The sequence below is a fragment of the Bubalus bubalis genome, chromosome 11 (assembly GCF_019923935.1).
Source record: "Bubalus bubalis isolate 160015118507 breed Murrah chromosome 11, NDDB_SH_1, whole genome shotgun sequence".
Lineage (NCBI taxonomy): Eukaryota > Metazoa > Chordata > Mammalia > Artiodactyla > Bovidae > Bubalus > Bubalus bubalis.
This window is the reverse complement of record NC_059167.1, coordinates 53,436,813-53,457,793: the sequence shown is the minus strand read 5'-3', so window position 1 is coordinate 53,457,793 and position 20,981 is coordinate 53,436,813. Positions and strand designations below refer to the sequence as shown.

The 20,981-nt window shown below is 41.9% G+C and overlaps 1 protein-coding gene across 1 annotated transcript in view; it reads left to right on the top strand.

The window, feature by feature from the left end:
• The window catches only part of ANXA2 (annexin A2), a 44,535-nt gene that overhangs the window by 5,318 nt on the left and 18,236 nt on the right, over positions 1 to 20,981 (top strand). Inside the window, exons 2-3 of the mRNA XM_006043275.4 lie at positions 5,755 to 5,813; positions 8,991 to 9,090. Coding sequence (XP_006043337.1) covers positions 5,766 to 5,813; positions 8,991 to 9,090 — 148 coding nt within the window. The 5' untranslated portion in view covers positions 5,755 to 5,765. The remainder of the gene's footprint in view (positions 1 to 5,754; positions 5,814 to 8,990; positions 9,091 to 20,981) is intronic.

The following is a 20,981-nucleotide window of genomic DNA, read 5'->3' as shown; positions in this document are numbered from 1 at the left end:
TGGTTCTCAGTAGAACTTGTTTTTATTATTTGAAATGCTAACTTCTGGTTTACTTTTTGTTTTCCACCTTTTTGCAAACTGTGTTTTACTTTTTACTGGGTGGGGGTTAGCGGAGAGTTTAAGGCTGTTTTACTTGTATGACTTGTAACTATGTTGTGGAAGTGAAGCATTGAAGTACAGTATAATCTTTTTTTAAAGATAAACCCTTAAGTTATCCTTAAGATAGTCTTTATGTTCAATGTAAGTTGCCTGTTTTCCGGCAGCTGCACAGCTTTCTTTAATGTCTAGCTTTGCACTCTAAAATCTTTGGTAGTCAGGCAATTAACAGCCTCATTTATTAATATTTTCAAGGCCAGAGGAAACCGTCTGTTCCTTTCATTAGGGTGGGGTGTCTGAGTTCCCTTCCCAGTGGTGAGTTATTTCAAGCCAGTTTGAAATGGGTGTGGTTCTTTCAGTCAGTCTCCTTGTACCCCTCTGGTTATTTTCTTAAAAAACTTTACCTGATAAAGGTAATTTTAACAGCCTTGTCTAGTCACCCAGCCCTTCTCTGTTATGTGGAGGTACTCATCAACAGATTGAATTTGCTGATTTTTGTGTTTTTCTTTCCTGCAAGTTGAAACCAGTTGGAGATCTGGGTGAGGTTGCATTGTTGGAACCAGTGATGGCATTTTCATGTTCCATAGAGAGATCTGCCAGAAAAGAAGTGGTGGTTCTGCTTATAATGGGCTTATGAATTTTTCATTGTGCTGAGTGGTCAGTAGGGGTGGAATTGTCCCCAATGGTATGGACAGTTACCGTCCTAACAATAGGTACACCAAGGCAGAGCTATTGTTTCAGTAAGAAAATTCAGCCTCCAGAGCAAATACTGTGAATGGATACTGTGAGTATTGGGGTCAAATCCCTTTCCACAGCCACACTTAAATATGCACCATCCAGAAACTTACCTCTCAGACCCCCACATGCTACCACATTAGACGTGGCTGGTTTTAAACCTGGCCTTGTGTCTTCACACCCCTGGAACATTCACCCGTGTCTCATCTCCTCCGATCTTCCCCTGTTGTTCTGGCTTGAGCCTTCCAGAGTGAGTGACTGCCCTTCTCAAACTAGTCAGTATGTCACCTCTCAGGTATTTAGCCAGCCTCATGCATGCTTTTATCTTTCTCTTCTCTTTTAACCTCTTGGAGTGAAGACCCACTGTGGTGAAGTTGAAAGGGCCCTTGAGTCTGAGGACCTGGACCTGGGCCCCTGCCTCCCTTCATCATTAGCTGGGTGACCTGGTCTTGTCTTCCTGGGCCGAGAAAGGAAGAGAGCTGAAAGGTCCTGCAGAAGTGGAGTCGGTGTTACATAGTTTTGTGTGTGTCTGTCTCAGCTTTTAATGAGGGGCAGGCTGAGAGAGGGAGAGAGTGTGTGTGTATGTGTGTGTGTGTTAGGGGCTTGTTGATTGATTTCCTGGGTGTCACCAGTGTTTGTAACCTACAGTAGCCCTGCCAAGACTTTCTCTTTCCACTTTCAAGGGTAGCAGCACCCTGACATCTTTTCATTAATCAAATGCACTATATTAAGCTAATGTTTTAACAAATATTATGAGTGGCAAAGCCGACTGTTTCTTCTGGAGATTAATAAGTCATCTGCAAAATGACTTTGCATTGCCAGGATCTTGGATGTAGTGAGGAGACCAGGATATGGTGAAGAAATAAATGGATTGGCCGTAGTGAAGAACTAGGACCATGTTTATTTCTAAGGTGAAAATGTCTTTGCCATTAAGCTTGCGTGAAGTAGGAAGTATTTATATGGATGCAGAAGACACTTGCATGGAGAAATAGCAAGCTTTGTGGATCTTGGTTTTGGTTATTGTGATATTATTTTTCTGCAGAATGCTTGTAAATAGTAACATATCAATGTTAATTATGCAAAATATCAATTCGCTGTTTCTGAAAGTTTCTTTAGCACCTAAAGTGTGAAGAGCCTTCTTAAATCTATTGGGGAACTGGGACTCTGTCCAGCATATGACCGTTTTGTTGAATTGTGCTATGTAGTTGCCATTTGAATATGTGATGCATGGCAGGAACTCAGGATACTGTTTCACGGCAAGTAAGTTGAGTGGTATCAGAAAGTATTTCTGATACCGAAAGGTGGGAGACAGTGTTGCGGGGAGGGGGCCGCAGCCACTCTATTGAAGCATATGCCAAAGTGCTAGTGACTTGAGAAATGGGCAGAGTCTGTAACTAGGAGAAGATGAGGCGAAGACAAAGAGACAGGAGACACGAGTCAAGATGCTGTGGATTAGAGTGGTCACGGTGTGTTTGAGGAGAAGCAAGGGACACTTTGGCTCAAGTCCACTTTGTTGTTTCTTCTTTTTGAGGGGGCTGTGCCGATTCTTCCTTGTGGCATGCAGGCTTCAATAGTTGCAGCTTGTGGTCTTCTCTAGTTGTGCTGTGTGTGCTGAGATGCCCCCCGACGTGTAGGATCTTAGTTCCCTGACCAGGGATCGAACCCACAACTGCTGCATTGAAAGGTGGGTTCTTAAGTAACTATTGGACCACCAGGGAAGTCACTCAAGTCCACTTTTGCTAGGGAATAGATAGAGGGCTGGATGGAGCTAGAGTAAGAAAACATCACAGAAGGATAGATAGTGAACTGTTGTGACAAGATAAAATAGAGGAATGTAGTTGATAGTGGCATGAAAGAGCCACTGAGTTGGTGAAAGAGCAGTACGACTATGGATAGTTAATGGGAAGGGAAATCTGGTTTTTAAAATCTGATTTTCTGTGTCAGTGTGTTGTGGGCGTGAGAAGGATTATTGAATCACATGTTCTGTGGTTTGTACAGCACCAAGGGATCCATCTAGGGCACGGTGAGACAGCTGTCTCCCAGGCTGGTGCTCAGAGCTGGAAAGGCAACTTGAAAGACCTCCCTGGCAGAACCTCACCTGCCTCTGTGGCTGCGGATCCCTAAATATCAGAACTGATGTGAAGTACCTGGTCTAGTAAATCCATCCAGAAACAGTTCTGATTTACTGGTCTTTTTGTTTTTGGCATTTTTATTTCTTAGCTGCTTACAATGAGGCCTAGAATTCCACAAGGCAGAGGATAACAGTTTATCCCTCACTGCAGACTTAGTCCAGTTCTGACTGAGCCCTACGAGTGAGAGTCAAGGCTAGGTGGTCCACGTCCTAGGGAATCCACCTCCGCTTTGGTGAATCTCAGCAGGATACTGAGGTGACCCTATAAAATGTTTCTTGGCCCAAGGTGAAGTTGGGAATTATTAGATTTTACAGTCTCCTTCTCACACTAAGTCTTCCAAATCTGGTGTGTATGTTACACTTCCTTGAGCACATCTCAGTTTGGACTGAGCACCTTTCAGTGTCTGATAGCCGGTGGCTGTCTGGTCGCCGTGTGGCTGGTAGCTAGTGGACAGCCTGTGCGATGTGCTGTGCTTAGTCACTCGGTTGTTTCCGACTCTGCGACCCCATGGACTGCAGCCCACCAGGCTCCTCTGTCTATAGGGGTTCTCCAGGCAAGAGTACTGGAGTGGGTATTCATTTTCCTACTCCAGGGGATCTTCCCAACCCAGGGATTGAACCCAGGTCTCCCTGCATTGCAGGCAGATTCTTAGCTACAGGGGAAGCCCCTGGACAGTCTGGCTACTCTTAAAGAAAGTAGACTTTTGAGGGCTGTTTTAGGTTCACAGAAAAATTGAGTGCAAAGTACAGAGTGTGTATTTCCAGCACCCCCTCTACACACACAGCCTCCTTAACTCTCAAGATCCCCCACCAGAGCAGTGCATTTGTTTTAATTGCTGAACCTACATTGACACATCATTGTCACTCAAATCCCATAGTTTATATTAGGCTTCACTCTTGGTGTTGTAAATTCTATGGGTTTTCACAGACGTATAATAATATGTATCCACTGTTATAGTATCACAGCCCTAAAAATCTTCTATGCTCCGCCAGTTCTTCCCTCCCTCCTTACCCTCTAATCCCTGGCAACCACTGAGCCTTTTACTGTCTCCATGGTTGTGCCTTTTCATGAATGTCATATAATTGGAATCATACAATATGTAGCTTTTTCACACTGATTTTTTCACTTAGTAATATGCATTTGTTATCTCTGTGTCTGTTCATGACTTGATAGCTCATTTCTTTTTAGTGCTAAATAATACTACATTATCTTGATGTACCACAGTTTATTTATGGAGGACAACTTTACAAATTAGGATTATATCCCAGTGGTGGGGTATATTGCAGGGATTGGGAGTGTATGTGATAGTGTCTGAGAGTTGTGGGAATGGAGGAGTTGGAATAGCTGTGACTTTCCTTTTTGCCATGCTCAAAAAGTTTCTATAAGCATCAGTCGAGAGAGAAGAGTTGGTGTAGGACAAAGTTCATTGTGAAAGTCTTGCAGAAATATTTCCATAACCACAAATAAAGGCAAATCCTCTTCTCTTACATTCTTAAAACTCACTCCCCACAGAGCCTGGAATCTGCCTAGTCCAGAGCTTTCTGATAAATGAGAAAATGTCTGTGTCAAAATACTCCCTCCAAGCCAGTTGTATGAAAACATGTAAACTAAGCAAACTATTGGAAGAAAACAGAAAGCTGAATTGCATGGAAACTATTTCCTTGATCAGACAACATTAAGCAAAAAGAGCAGGGACTTCCTGGGTGGTCCAGTGGCTAAGACTCGGCACTCCCGATGTAGGGGGCCCAGGTTCTGTTCCTGTTCAGTGAACTAGATTTCACATGCTGCAGCTGAAGATCCTGCATTCCTCAGGATCAAGGATCCCACATGCCATGACTAGGACCTGGTGCAAATATATAAAAACATAAAAATAATAATAAAAGAGCAAAACAGGAGTTGCTGTAGTTCAGAGGTCATTTCCACTATTTGAGGACACAGCTTTGCTCTATTTTCTTTATTTTGGGGAGGCTGCTGCTGAATGATCTGTCTTGTCTCGGCTGAGATAAATTTCTTGCCAGTTGAGCACTTTTTTTGGCAGGGGTTGGTGCATCAATTCCGAGAACTGTGATCACAAAGCTGGAAAGTCAATTCATCAGGCTGTGGTATCACTGCCCGGTTAAGTGTATTAACTGGAAGATGACATCATTTCAGCCATTTTGAATCTTAAATACAAGGATTATTACTCTTTCATAGGATGAGTTAACATCAGAAGATATGTCCATTGTCTTTCTCATCAACAGTTTAATGTCTTCTAATACCTCTCATCATTGGTGAGCTAAGAGAATAATTACGGATAGTAATAAAGGGCTCTATTTAGGAATGAGCCACCATGAAATGCTGTTGATTTCAATTCACATCCATAGTTTGCAGACCCTTTTCCATATATTAAATTACTGGTGAAAAATACTGAAGTAATGGCTAGTTTGCCAAGATTACTGTTTTTTAGGAACAAAAGAACCAAAAGATTCAGTCTCCTCCTGTTTGGACAAGTTGCGCTGCTGTTGGGAAGCATTTTGATTTTTGTATTTACAAGTCAGTCATCCCAAGTTCTCTTTGAGCAGACCAGGAACCAAACTAGATAGTTCTGTAGTCCATCCCAAACAATGCAAACAATCTCTCAGCTTTAATTTTCTGAGTCACAAGATGAGAATTGCATCTATTTGCAAATATTACTCTAGTATCACCAGATGAAATGGTCCAAGAAGTAGAGATTAGTATAATGAATTACTGTGCTTCAGGGGAAGGGAACGTCTCTTCATAATAAGGACTTTTTGTTGTACTTTTTTTCCAGCTTCTTTCAAAATGTCTACCGTTCATGAAATTCTGTGCAAGCTCAGTTTGGAGGGGGATGTAAGTATATCATTTTCATTTTGTGTAATTTTTGATAGTTGGGCATCTCTGGGTAACTGTGCCCCTTCTTTTCCTTGTCCATCTAAAGAAAATGAGGACGGAATTAAGATACTCGTTCCCCTCTTGGTTCCTGTCTTCCCCATTACTTTAGCTGTTCCTGGTAGTTCAATTTGAAAGAAATGTTATGGCTCCAGAAACTGTTTTGGTGTCAGATCAAAATTGGGCATGCACTAGTGACACTGATGTGCCTGGAACTTTATCCTGCTATACACTTAACATGCCAGTGATAGTACTTGTTATGATGACACAGAACTTTTAGCATCACGCCCTCAGGTTTTATTAATGGCTGCATCAAGCTGCAGTCATATTGAAAATGATCCTGCATGTTTTGGAAAAGCTTTTCTCTAAAACGGCTAGAATTTTTTTAAACTAAATAATAAAAGTATTCTATATTCTAATTCATCGTGATGCTTTTTTTGCTTTGGCTTCCAGGGAGCTCAGAATTGTATTTGTCTTTCACAGGAACCTAGACATTCTGATGCATTTGGTTTTTTTTTGTTTTGTTTTACAGTCAAAAATTTTGAAAGCTATATTCAAAATTATAAGTCATTGCAAATGCTTTTAGAATAAAGTAGAATATAAAGTTGTGAATGTGTAAATTACCTAGTAATACCATACATCTTCCAGGTCATCTTAGCAGAACTGGCTTTTACAGAAACTCCGCAGTGACACTGGTCTGTAGGCATATCTTAGAGATATTTCAAAATATGCTGTCACTGAAATTAAAATACAAAGCACTCAAGTGGGTCAAAAGCAGCCTGGGTCATGAGGAACAGAATCCTCCGTCCCTGATGCTTACCAATAAAATGTTCCGATGACATCATTGGTGCAAGCACAAATCGTACGGCGTATACTTTGCTCTTGGACCTTGTGCATACTGTTGCTGGCAACCATACAAGTGGCACACTGAGGTCCAGACAAGTCTAAATAATTTTTTTCTTAATGGAGTAGATCATTAATTCGTTTTTAGTATCAGGTTTCATAAGAGCGCTTTTCATGTGGCCTTTGAAGTTCCTCAGGTATGATGTGTTTCTTGGTGTGCAGAGATGGGACTGCAGCAGAAAATGTCATGTATTCTCTAGCACATTGAGGGAAGAAAAACATTACTTTTGCCTTCTTAATTTGAATTTCGGATAAATGAATTTTACAGGTGATTGCTTCAATTGCCCATTTAATTCTATTTCCAGAGATATAAAAGTATGCAAAACGTTTCCCTACTCACCGTTGTTTTTGAAATGAGATGACATAGCACCTGCTATACGAAGCCACATTTCATATGGCTCAATGCCTAGACTGCCTGCCTTTGTAAATAATAGTTGGAATTGTTAATAAATAGGAAAATGTGTTCCCATAGATTTCTTTACTTGTTTTGTAGCCACTCTAACATATCTAGTCAGTATTTCAGAATAATGCTCTGTCCTTACCTTTTCTTGATTGTCTGTTCTATTTCCATTGAGTTAATTACTGGAAAGTTTAGTGAAATTATAATGAAAAACACCTTGATAGTCCACTGGGTTTCAGTTATATATATTAACTGGATTTACTGTTTAGCCAAGATGATCACAAGTTAGTGTAAAATATTCTGTCCAGTCATGAACTTAGATTCATGGGTTTGTCCTGGGAGCCATTTGAAAGGATGGCATCTTAGTTGTTTACCTGTTCAACCTCCCTGCTATTAATAATAAATGCCGGGATGCCTTGTAACGTGATGTGTGTGTGTGGAAAGGTAGGTCAGGGTGACTCGGTCTCTTACTCTTTCCAGAAACTGAGCCATGACAAAGTCATGTATAATGGGACATATGTTCTAGGGGGAGGTAGGATGGGGGAGCCTTGGTGCTGAAGGTGGTGGATAGCTCCACCGCCCTTCAGCCAGCCTAAAGAACATTGCCAGTGCTGTTTAGTCTGTCCTTTGCTTTACGACTGGATAGCAAGGGGGAATAAAGCTGTAAGCATTTCAAAGGAGAAAAGTTAACACTTTGGAAAGGAGAACTGATATAAAACTGCTGTTACCTCAGTCTAGGGTGGGGCCCTCAGATCAAGAACAGTATCAAGAACAGCTTTCCAGGGCCTTGAAAAGCACTGGAAAGCAAGAGTGAGTGCATGGTTTAAAAGACAGAAAAACAAAATTCTAGGAAGAGTAGTTGGTGGAAGGGATTGTGTGAAAGACAGCAGAGGGGTTTTATGATGATGGCCATTCTGACTGGTGTTAAGTGATATCTCATTGGAGTTTTGATTTGTATTTCTCTAATAATTAGCAATGTTGAACATCTTTTCATGTGCCTCTTGGCCACCTGTATGTCTTGTCTGGAGAAATATGTATACATTGGGAGCTGTGCTCAATGTTATGTGGCATTGAGTAGAGCTCAGTGAGCCTGGATAGGAGGGGAATTTGGAGGAGAGTGGATGCATGTCACGTGTGGCTGAGTTGCTTTGCTGTGGACCTGCAACTATCATAACATTGTTACTTGGCTATACACCCAATATAAAGTAAAAAGTTAAAAAAAAAAAAAAGCAGAAGGGAGGGTAGAGAGAGGAGAGAAAAGAGATGGAACTTGGCCAGTATGTAGAGGATGTGGGCCATGTGGCCTGACCACCTTGATGCCACGTCTGTGGCCAAAGTAGGGGTAGGAGGAAGACACTTCCCTCACTTATCTGATAGAGAAAAGCAGGCAGGCACTCTGCATTTGCTTTTTAAAGAACTGTGATACAGGCCCAGTGGAAATTCATGTGCCTGTAGCAAAAACTTGGCAAAACACACTTGTCATTCAGGCATTTCCACATTTCCAGCTTGTTTCAAATTGTTGCCAGCCCGGTTTTGTGCTCTTCAAAGCCTTCCCCAGAGAAACAGGTGGTTTCAAGTACCCAGCTTTGTGTTGTCCACTTTGAGCTTGCACAAAAATTAAGATGAAAAGTAAAAATAGATTTATCAAATTCTTAACTAGTTGAGGCTTTGAAGAATTCTCATTGGAAACAAGGAATACTTACAAGTTCCCTGGCCTAAGAATGATGTGAATTGCTAAAAAACAAAACAATAGGAGAAAAAATTTTAGTAATTGACATTTCAACAAAAAGATTTTAAATGTGTATGACTTCAGTGTGTTTGTGTTTTAACCTCAGCACTCCACACCTCCAAGTGCATACGGGTCAGTCAAAGCGTACACTAACTTTGATGCTGAGCGGGATGCTCTGAACATTGAAACAGCCATCAAGACCAAAGGTAAGCCATATGTTTATCGTCTTGTCAGACTCTCACCAAAATGTTATTAGTCTCTCTTTCATCTTCATACACTGGTCATTTGAAATTGTCATTGAGCTTTAATGAAGTGATCCAAACCTACCCCATCCCATCCTTCCCTTCTTCTTTCCAGCTTCCTCCCTCTCTCCTCCCCTTGGAGAGAGAAGATTTAAAGATGAGAAGTTAACCGAATGGCATAGTGACATGGATATAAGCTTATATTTCAGGGCCAGGAGGCCTGATGCCCTGGGTGTGTGCCTTGGGCTCAGAGGCCTCAGTACCCCTTCTGTAAGGAAGAGATTGGTCATGGTGATCCCTAAGGGCCTCTTTGTGGTCCTAAGTCCCCTTGAATTTCATCACTTTTGTTGGAAAATTGCTGGATACATTTTGCTGCTTTGCTCTTAGATTGATCTAATGAGCAAAAAATCCAGGCTTTTTTTTTTTTTAACTCCACAAGTTATGTCACTCCTTGGGCCTAGAGCTTAGATTTAAAGAGCTGTCGGGATGACTGTATTTCTTAGAGTTCCAGGATGAGTAAGAGAGGACCAGGAGGCATAAAAGCTTCCATTCTGAAATAAAGCAGATAAAGCATTTTGCGGGTAGAGTTGAGCAAGGACCTGTTCAGGTCATCATGCTGTTTTCTGTATCTATAAAAGCCTGTGACCAGACTTTCAGGCTTCTGTTGATGAAGCATGTACCTCTGGGGTTGCTCCATCCCTGGCTCCCTGGAAACACTGCGATGATTGTGGTGATGCTTGTGATTCACCACACTCTTTTCCCCCTTTGGAGAAAGCACTTCTTTACCTGCAAAGCTTGAGAGACACAGATGTGATCCAGCAGCTATTCTGACTGCTGGTTCATCCCCTGCTGACGAGCCGCAGGACATTAGGATAATAGAGTGTTTTTGCTTGTTGACACACCCCAACAGTTCACATACAGGTCACTTCAGACTGGGGACCTGACCTCAGTCAGGGTAACGTGGGGGGCCTAAAACTGGGATGACCGTATATCCCCATTATGCCTGCATATTTACTGATTGTGCCCCCTTGCACCCTCAGAACTGTCGTATTTTGCAGGATAAATTGCATAGTCACCTTTCCTAAAACCCTTGGAGAAACTGGATACTGTGTTTCGGGGGATAAGAAGGAATGTAGAAAGATCCTTTAGGTCCTGTGGTTCTGATGCGACATAGGCTTGCGTCATCAGCCTCAAAGCAACCCTAGTTTCCATGAGGACACTGTGGGCACGTCTGGCCTGGACAGCTAACTAACCTTCAAAAAGCCATCTCTTTTGGTGCTTTTAAATGACCATACTTGTCAAAGGCCAGCCTGGGAAGTCAGGAAGTCACTAATCAGGAAGTGAGACTAAAATCTGCAGGTCTTATCTCCCTGCAGTCAGTTCTACTTGGTGGAACCTGGTGGATGAGAGCATGTGTGTTTGCGGCTTCAAATCTTAGCTCTGCCACTAATTTACTAACCGCAGACTCTGGGAAAACATTTAGCTTCTTTAAGCCTGAACTTCCTTACTATAAAGGGGGAGTTAATAAAAGTTCCCACCTCACAGGGTTGTTGTGAAGTATGAAGCACGTAGCGTGGTGCCTGCCATATAGACAACTCAGAGTATGTTACCTTAACACACGCACACACAGTCTGCTCTCCTATAAACTCACCCCATCTCACTATTTGGATGTGCCTATATTCTAGGGCTTCCCAACAAGCCATTGTAGAGATACAATCAAAGTTTAACAGCTCATTCATCTAACAAAGATGGTGCCTTTTACAAGCTTAAGACAAAGGCTGCTTTTATCCCTGCATGAGAAAGCTTTTAGCGCGCTGGAATGTAAAGATTGCGCAAGTGAACTCTGGTAACAGCTGAAACTCCCAGGGTAATAAAAATACCTTCAGGCCCTTTCGAGTTAGTAGAAAAATACTCAAGTTTCTAAGCAGAAACGTCTGGAGAGCTAAGATTTGGATTCCTACATTCCCGTTTGGTCAAATGCAGCTGACATCACCATTATCAGGGTTGTAGGAGCTCCTTATTGAGTGCTGCTCGTTATGGGCTGGCATGGCACCAAGCACTTCAGGAACATTATTCCTAGGTGAACTTCAGATTAATCCTCTCATGCTAGGTGCTATCATCCCCAATAGATGGAGGACACAATTTAGGATTAACGTGCTCCAGGTCTCTTGACTGTGGTTCAGACTGGGATTTGATTGTGACTCAGTCCAGCTCCAGGGCTGTGTTCTCACGCACCCTAATGTTACGCCACCCACTTGGCAGGACCGGACTTATTACTTTGCCATAAGTTGTGTTCAGGCATGAGAACATTTTCTATCTGTGATTTTAGAGATATCAGATATATGTCATATTTGTAGGTCCAGCTTTTGGCCCCCTGTTGTCTTCTTTCCCAAACGTAATGCCCAGGAGTCCCACTTAGGACTTTTTATTTATTTATTTTTGGTGCCTAGTGGTTTTACAGAGTAACTGAATTTTCTTAAATCTGTTGACCCTTAAAAATAATTTCTAGATTTTTGGTATATTTAGAACCTTAAATTCTTCTAAGATACTCTTGAGAGGAAAGACTGTGATACCCATACAGAGCTCAGTGTTGTAGCAAAGATGTTACTGTCAGTATTGGTCATGATGTTGACAAATCCAGGTCTCTCTTCTAGCTGGGGAGTGACTTAGTAAATTATGATAGCTCTATTTATATTACATAGAATATCTGTAGATTGTCACCACAATATGAAAAGTAAAGTTTATAAACAGTTGTTTTACATTGCTATTGAGATAAAATTCATATCCCATACAATTCACCTATAGAAAATGTACAATTCAATGTTTGTTTTTTTCCTAGTATATTCACAGATTTGTGCAACCATCCTTGAAATCACTTTTGGCACACTCATTTTAACATAAATTTCACCTTAGATTTGTCAATTGCATAAAAAATGGACATAAAATAGTATATACAGGGAATTCCCTGGTGGTCCAGGGGCTTGAGTTCAACCCCTGGTCAGGGAACTAAGATCTCACGAGACTCATGGTTAAGCTCTCTCTTCCTAAAATAGTATATACAGTGTGATCACACCACAACAATTTTTTTATGTCAGAAAGAAAAAATAAGGTATTGTTCTGTGTGTGTGTGTGTGTATACATATATATATATATATATATATATAATTTCAATATATTCTGTATTTTCCAAATTCTCTATGATGACATATATTACCTTTGTAACGGGAAGCAGTAAACCAAATTAAAAGCAAATGAAGTTATTACAGTTGACTCCTGAACAACATGGGTTTGAACTACACTTACATGGATATTTTTCAATAGTGAGTTCTATAGTACTACACAGTCAGAGGTTGGTTAGATGCATGGGTATGAAATCAATTATGTGGAGGGTTGACTATAAGTTATATGTGGATTTTCCACTGTGGGGAGGGTCAGCATCCTAAATCCCTGAGTTGTTCAAGGGTCAGCTATAGTTGAGAAAGTCATATCCCTTTTTGGTTTTTTTTCTCCTTCTTCTTGATCTTTTAAGATATTAACACTACTTTAAAACAACAACAACAAAAAAAATGAGCTAATTAAGATCTTACCTTCCCTTTTAGAATGCCTTTCACTTTAAGTGTAATTAAGAAGCTTGTGCCACACCTTACCCAGCTTCCACCTCAAACCCTTTTCCAGAACACAATGCAAATAATTGGTGCTTCCTTGATATCAAAGGAAACAAAGGGTAAACCTCAAATGCTGATACAAACAAAAGCCAAAGGTCCATGAAAAGGTGCCTCTCTGTGGCCTCCCTCTCAGATGGTGTAGCCCAGGTGTGTGTGCTACGTGTTTGTGCGTGTGCCAAATGAGAGCATGCTAGGCATTACTTGTACTGCCTAACGTACATTGACTGTCCTGTCATCTGAGTGCTGTAAGGAAGAAGGGCTGCGAGCAGATCACCTGTGGCTGAGGGTTACTCATTGCTGTTAAACACGAGAACTGTGAACTGGGGCAAGCCTGCAGTGGGGAGGGTGAGCAGGGGCAGACCTGGCTGAGATCTGTAGGGTGGTGCTGCATAGACTGGTCAGAAGGCCTCAAAGTAGCTCTCATCCCTCCCTTCCCCTCTGCCCTTAAAATCTCTCATCTGGGCTTCGAGGGCATCTGTCTTTATTTCTAAAGAGCCTCCTTGCCTCATCCGTGACAGATTCTCTGTCTAGCCTCATCTCCAGGCTATTTCATGCCCCACACAGAGCCTTTGCTCTCTCAGGAATGTGCAGCCCTCCTCTAGTGGGAGTGTTATCCCACTTCTAACATCTGGGCAGTTCCCACTTATCCCTCTCTCTCTTTTGGCAAACTTTTTTTGGCCATGCCACATGGCTTGTGGGATCTTAGTTTCCCAACCAGGAATTGAACCTTCCTCCCCACCATCCCCTGATTTGAAGCGTGGAGTGTTAACTACTAGACCGACAGTGAAGTCCCCTCACTCATCTCTTGAGCCAATGCACAGCCTCTTCTCCAAGCTTTCTCTTAGCAGGAAGGCAGAATCAATTATTCCTTGACTGTGTCTCATAATACTTTTCATCTCATTTATAGCTCTTGTCACATTGTGTTAAAGTTATTTATCTACGGATTTGTCTCCTCCTACTAGAATGTGAGTTCATTGAGAGTGAGGGCTTCATTTCATTAACTTTTCTAACACCCAGGCCACTGGGATCATGTGAGAAGGTACATAGTTAACCTGTATAGTAGTGAAAATGTACACAGATACCAGAGCTTAAAGGTGAGTGTGGACACATGGCTGGCAAGATAAGGCAGCAAAAGACAGATCCGGAATCCGGACCATATCCACAAAGGATTAACAGTCCCCTAGTGAGGTTAGCTCATGCCTTGAAAGTCTGCTTTGTTTCTGGTTTTAAGGGGTCTCAGTATTCCGTGTATCTCACCTCAACCAAATGCATGATTGTTTTGTGTATGTTCTGGCTTGAGGTAGACTCTGCAATTACTTACCTCAATTAATGTCTAGTTAGAAACTGAATAAAGCCGTGCAAAAGTAGTAATATTGCTTAATTAACAAGAGGTTGCTGAGACTTAAATCTGTAGGGGTCTCTTGGTCTAGATTGGCCTTGGGTTAAATATATACTGTGGAGTGTACAACACAGCTGTGAGTGGTTTACCATATGGGTCCAAATAACTAGAAAGGAAAGTCAGCTAAATTAGAAAAGGATGAATCTAGACTCCATAAAATAGATTGTAATTAGAAGCAGCACAACCCGAGAGTTAGAGTAAGTGCCAATAAATTGGTACAGCTTTGGTCTCTCTTTCTCTGGAAGGGGAGGGTAATGAGTTGCCCTATTATTATTGCCAGTTTTGATTTTAGCTGTATTTGTGTTCTCCGGAAGGGTTGCAATAGCGGGTGTTTTTCCCCCACTTCTTATTAGCACAAGTATAGAAGCATAAATGCTGCAAGTTTTTGCACTTTTTTTTTTTTTTTTATACTTTTAAAATGGAACTGCTTAAGTTTTCAAGCATGGCTAGAAGACTAACATCCCATGGCAGTGGGAAGCAAGTCAGGATGTGTGTTTTGCATTTCACCTGCATACCTATAGGCATATTTATTCAGTTGAGACAGCAATTAGGAATGTATTTTCTTGAAGATGCTGGGAGGCAGATTGGCTGGGAAAAAGTAGCTTCTCTCCTCTGGGAGGGGCTTTGGAGGTGAGGGCCCAAACCAAGAACCCCCAAGTTTGAGTGCGAGCCCGCTTGTGGGAACGGCCTTTGTGACTCACATAGCCCAGGGCCTTCTCACCATCCTGGAAGTTGAATAGAAGGGAACACAACCTTCCCGTTGAAGACTGTCTCTTCTGTGTTCAAGTCTTCTCTAGACTGAGCTCTCATCTTACAGCACTGCTGGGAGCAAAGTGACCAGTGCTGAGTCATAGCCACCTTTATTGCGGGCACCGATTTTCTGACTTTCTTCAAGAAGATCATTGTCTACTCAGGTATGTAGATGCCACACTCAAGCTAAGGAGCCTGTGAAACCTGGGTAAAGGAGTCCCTGGTGCCTTTCTCATTGTAGGCATTGGCTGTTGTTGCCTGCCTCTCAGTTCTTTCTTTTGTAAAAAACCGTTACCTCTTGTCCATTGAGGAAATCAAATACCGGTGACTCCCAGGGACCATGGAAGTCACCACATTCTTATCTGGTGTCTGCAGTGCTGGGGCAATAAATAGTAACTTCTCTGTCAGCTGAGCTCAGGGTGAGTGTGGCAGTTTCTCTTGCATCTGTTCAGATGTTTTACTTACTGACTCAGGAGGCTGGTAGAGCGACAGGGCACAAATTGCTGCTTGCATTTTATGCACGATCCTTCATTTGCAGTTTTATTTGATTTGGATCTTGAGCAGTGGCCCTTGTGTTTTTCTGCTGGTCCTGTAGTATCACAGAAATGTGATTATGCACAGAAGGCCGACAGGGTTCTAGATTATTAAAGAATCCAGTGGGATTACCAAAGAGATGATGCTTAAATCCTTTCTAAGGGACTCAGCTGAGGTGAGACCAGAGCAGAATGGGAATAGAAGAAATTTAATTTCTCAGCCGAACCTTCTTCTTAGAGGTAGTTAGCTAAACTGTGCTTTCTCTGAATCAGGCCAGGTAGCACCGTGTCAGATGGTAGGAAGGATACTTTGGGCAATGGTGTGCGTGTGTGTGTGTGTGTACATGCATGTGCTTCCCTGTCCCTAAAATCACTCTTGTTGGCACTTTAGGTTCCTGCTGAGTGATGAATGGCTATTTTCAGAAGAGGGTCTTCTAGCTCTTTCTCTTAAAAAAACCTCAGTGGGGTTATCTCATCAGTGGCTGTGCATTGTTACTGTGTGGCAAATGTTATCTAAAGATTATTTGATGGTTGTACATTTGTATGTTCTGAATAGTAAATCCAGTTCTATAGACAAACAGATGCATTACTGTCTCAGATGATTTTTAGGAACAAGATGGAGGAGTGCCATGTAAAAAAGCACCAAAGTATAATTCCAGAAAGGTACAAATGTGACTCATAAGAGTATACAGGATACTCATGTGATACAGGATAAACACATGTCAACTTTAATTCATTGAGATAGGGCTGGTTCAAAGGAAATTTGAGAGGCTGGTTGTTTATAAGCACTGAGAAAAGAATGAGAGAAGAAGTTTACTGGGCTGGATACAAGACCATTCATGAGTTTGATAGCACTGAAGCCATAATCTTGGGAACTATCCTTTCTACTGGACCAAAATCTACAGGTGAACACCTAAGCCATCGAGCCTGTGCTATAATCAGCGGTGAGTGGCCAGTCGAGTGAGAGCGAGCCCTGGAGAAAGTCCTGGAGGGCAGTTAGCTGCACTCAGAGGACATGTTCCCTTCCTCTTGCCTCATGTTTTAGTTTTGGTTAGTTTTCTCTAACAGGAGCAGAACAGCCCAATGCAGGTCTTTAATCCTGACTTGAATCCCAGCTCTGCAAGTGACTTCCTTGTGTGACCTTGGGTGAGCCCTTGCCTTGCGAGCATTGGTTTCCTCACCGGGTACAGTGGAGGTGACCATAGCACCCCTCACACACAGACACGGTGACAATTGCAATAGAGATTTGTTTGCACAAAGTACCTCGTAAAATGTCTGGCGAATTGTAGGTATTCAGTGATTAGTTGATACTGTTTTAATAAAACCCATGAGTCTTTCTCTCATGGCCTTCCTTTGACCTTATTGCAAAGGTGGTTTCCGAGCTTTGATACTGATATGCCCAGTAATCTAAGCCAAGTCCTGGTTTTTCCTGTGATCTAGATAAGGAGCAGATCTGGGCAGTTTTCCTTTATTTTCTAACCAGTCAGCCCTGCCCTGAGGGCCTCCTGAGTCCTTTATCAAGCATAATGAAATCTATTTTCTCTCTGCAAGCAGAGTGTCTTGGCAGATGTGAGTCAGCATCCTGTTCAGAATGGCCTCTTGGTTCCTTGCCATGGTCAGGAAGGATACACATTTTCCATGGAATGCCACGTGTGGAGCAGGCCTGGGGTTTCCACCCGCAGAGAGGAGGAGACTCCAGGAGGCCCATTTTGTGGGTTTGGATTCAACCATTATTTTAGACTGCAAGTGTTCTTTGTTTTAAAACTATGACTGATGGTTTAAGAGACCCACGACCCCGGAGTTTTCTGTGTGAACCCTGCTTGTCAATGGTGCCTTCCCGTGGTATCACTTGCCAGAACTGTGGCTTCAGGTGACTGGCATTTAGATCAGAGACTGATTTTCCAGATGCCCTAGCTCAGAGTGGACTATTTTATAGTTAGCTGAGAAGATTGGCCAGCCATTTTCATTCAAGGAATAAATGCTTAAAAAGTTTTGTGCTATTTTCTCTCAGGGGCCAAATAAATGTGTGTCTTAGATCCTCATCAGTCTTGAAAATTTTAACTTCTCTTAGTGCTGAAAAGACATTTGATGTCCGTTGGCAGAGGACTGGATAAAGTAGATGTGATACACATATATGATAGGATATTACTCAGCCATAATAAAGAATTAAATAATGCCATTTGTGGCATTGATGGACCTAGAGATTATCATCTCTAGGTAAAGTAAGTCAGAGAAGGACAAATATCATGATATCACTTATATGTGGAATCTAAAAGTATGATACAAATGAATTTATTTGCAAAACAGACTTAACAGATTTCAAAAATAAACTTACAGTTACCAAAGGGGAAGGATTGGAGGGAGCGATAAATTAGGAGGCTAGGATTAACATATACACACTACTATACATAAAATAGATAACCAAGAAGGACCTACTGTATAGCACAGGGAACTCAATTCAGTATTCTGTAATAACCTATATGGGGAAAGAATCTGAAAAAGAGTAGATTTATGTACATGTATAACTGAATCACTTTGCTGTACAGTGAAACTAACACAACATTGTAAATCACCTATATTCCAATATAAAATAAAAACTAAATTGAAAAAACATTTTAAAAAATCTGTCTGAATCACAGAATTTACTGTGTTTGCACCCACGTTCTGTGGGATCGCCCATCCGTGTCACTGTTTCCCAGTTGAGGCTTTGCTCACATTACTTTGTGACCGTCCATATCCAACACAAGAAGAATGGGAAGAGGAAAAAGGCGTTATTCAAGTTTGTTGGTTTTTTTATGCTTTTGCTTCACTCACACAGTTTATTTTCAAGCTAGGCTTCTTCTCTCAGCAAACACTACCCTTCATACGGGCACAAAAGAGCAGAGAGTACAGATCCAGAGTGGCAGAGGCACCCGCGCCGGGATTAACTTTGTTCAGTGTAGAGGTTTCCTGGAGTGCTGGTACTCGCTGTGTATTTTTTTGACGGTGATTGTGCTGACATAGGCAGCTGAGTGTTCGGCCATCGTCCTTCAGCTGCATCCTGGGCAGAAGTGATGAGTCACCGGATGACCCTTGCAGCTTCAACCTGGACTGAACCATTTTCCGCAGGAATTACCGTCTCACCAATTACGATAGCAGGTTGAGAGGAAGCAGCGGTGTTCTGAAGATAAGATGATTAAATCCCACTGGCAGATGTGTGCATCCTACTGTTCCAACGTAGGATATGCCTTAAGTGGCTTTGACTCAACCATTGATCCTGGGCCCAGTGATTTTTTTTTTCCTCTTTCTAGTTCGATTTGAAACTTGAAGACAAAGGTAGGGGAGAAACAGCTGATGTAGGTAAGGCTTTCAGAAGGAGGAGGGGCTTCTACTGGTAGACCATTTTGAGTTGTCTCTGTAGTTGCTGGTATTAGCATTTGTGTAATGTATCAGATCCTTCACTGGTCAGGGGTCCCAGCATGCTAGATACTGCATCACAGCAGGCTGTTTGCGTGATGAATAATTTAGTTAAATACACTGAGATGCCTTCAGACTATAGCCGTTGCTGCCTCCCAGGTGAGATTCAGGTTAACCACGCAGGCTCTTTATGGGGAGTTCCAATAATTGGATTGGATTCTGACAGTTGGCTAAATGCTAAGCTGCTGTGAACAGAAAGTTTCATTGTTTGATTGCTAAGAGAGGTTTCATTGATCAAGAGCATGGGACTGCACTGAAGTTTGTGGAGTGAACTTTCTTCAGGTGTTATTTCTTACCTGGGTTTTGAACAAAGGTAAGCATTTCTTTCCCTAAGATTGTAGCTGACCCTGCACCTCACAGAAGCAGTTGGTCAGTTCAGTCAGTTCAATTCATTTCAGTTGCTCAGTCGTGTCAGACTCTTTGCGACCCCATGGACTGCAGCACACCAGGCCTCCCTGTCCATCACCAACTCCCAGGGTTCACTCAAACTCATGTCCATTGAGTTGGTGATGCCATCCAACCATCTCATCCTCTGTCATCCCCTTCTCCTCCCGCCTTCAATCTTTCCCAGTATCAGGGTCTTTTCAAATGAGTCCGTTCTTCACATCAGGTGGCCGAAGTATTGGAGTTTCAGCTTCAGCATCAATCCTTCCAATGAACATTCAGGACTGATTTCCTTTAGAATGGACTGGTTGGAACTCCTTGCAGTCCAAGGGACTCTCAAGAGTCTTCTCCAACACCACAGTTCAAAAGCATCAATTCTTTGGCACTCAGCTTTTTTTATAATCCAACTCTCACATCCATACACGACTACTGGAAAAACCATAGCCTTGACTAGACGGACCTTTGTTGACAAAGTAATGTCTCTGCTTTCTAATATGCTGTCTAGGTTGGTCATAACTTTTCTTCCAAGGAGTAAGTGTCTTTTAATTTCATGGCTGCAGTCACCATCTGCAGTGATTTTGGAGCCCAAAGAATTAAAGTCTGTCACTGTTTGCACTATTTCCCCATCTATTTGCTATGAAGTGATGGTTGAGTGTTAAGCCAAATTTTTCACGCTCCTCCTTCACTTTCATCAAAAGGCTCTTTAGTTCTTCACTTTCTGTCATAAGGGTGGTGTCATCTGCATATCTGAGGTTACTGATATGCAAAAACAACACCCAGTTGTGGGTGTGACTGGTAATAGAAGCAAGGTCCAATGCTGTAAAGAGCAATATTGCATAGGAACCTGGAATGTTAGGTCCATAATTCAAGGCAAATTGGAAGTGGTCAAACAGGAGATGGCAAGAGTGAACATCAACATTTTAGGAATCAGCGAACCAAAATAGACTGGAATGGGCAAATTTAATTCAGATGACCATTATATCTACTACTGTGGGCAAGAATCCCTTAGAAAAAATGGAGTAGCCCTCATAGTCAATAAAAGAATCCAAAATGCAGTACTTGGATACAATCTCAAAAGTGACAATGATCTCTGTTCGTCTCCAAAGCCAACCATTCAATATCATGGTAATCCAAGTCTATGCCCCAACCACTAATGCCGAAGAAGCTGAAATTGAACAAGACCTTCTAGAACTAATACCCCCAAAAGATGTCTTTTTCATTATAGGGGACTGGAATGCAAAAGTAGGAAGTCAAGAAACATCTGGAGTAACAGGCAAGTTTGGCCTTAGAGTACAGAATGAAGCAGGGCAAAGACTAATAAGAGTTTTGCCAAGAGAACACTCTGGTCATAACAAACACCCTCTTCCAACAACACAAAAGAAGACTCTGCTCATGGACATCACCAGATGGTCAACACTGAAGTTAGATTGATTATATTCTTTGCAGCCAAAGATGGAGAAGCTGTATATACAGTCAGCAAAAACAAATCCGAGAGCTGACTGTGGCTCAGATCATGAACTTCTTATTGTCAAATTCAGACTTAAATTGAAGAAAGTAGAGGAAACAACTAGACCATTCAGATATGATCTAAATCAAATCCCTTATGATTATACAGTAGAAGTGAGAAATAGATTTAAGGGACTAGATTTGAAAGACAAAGTGCCTGAT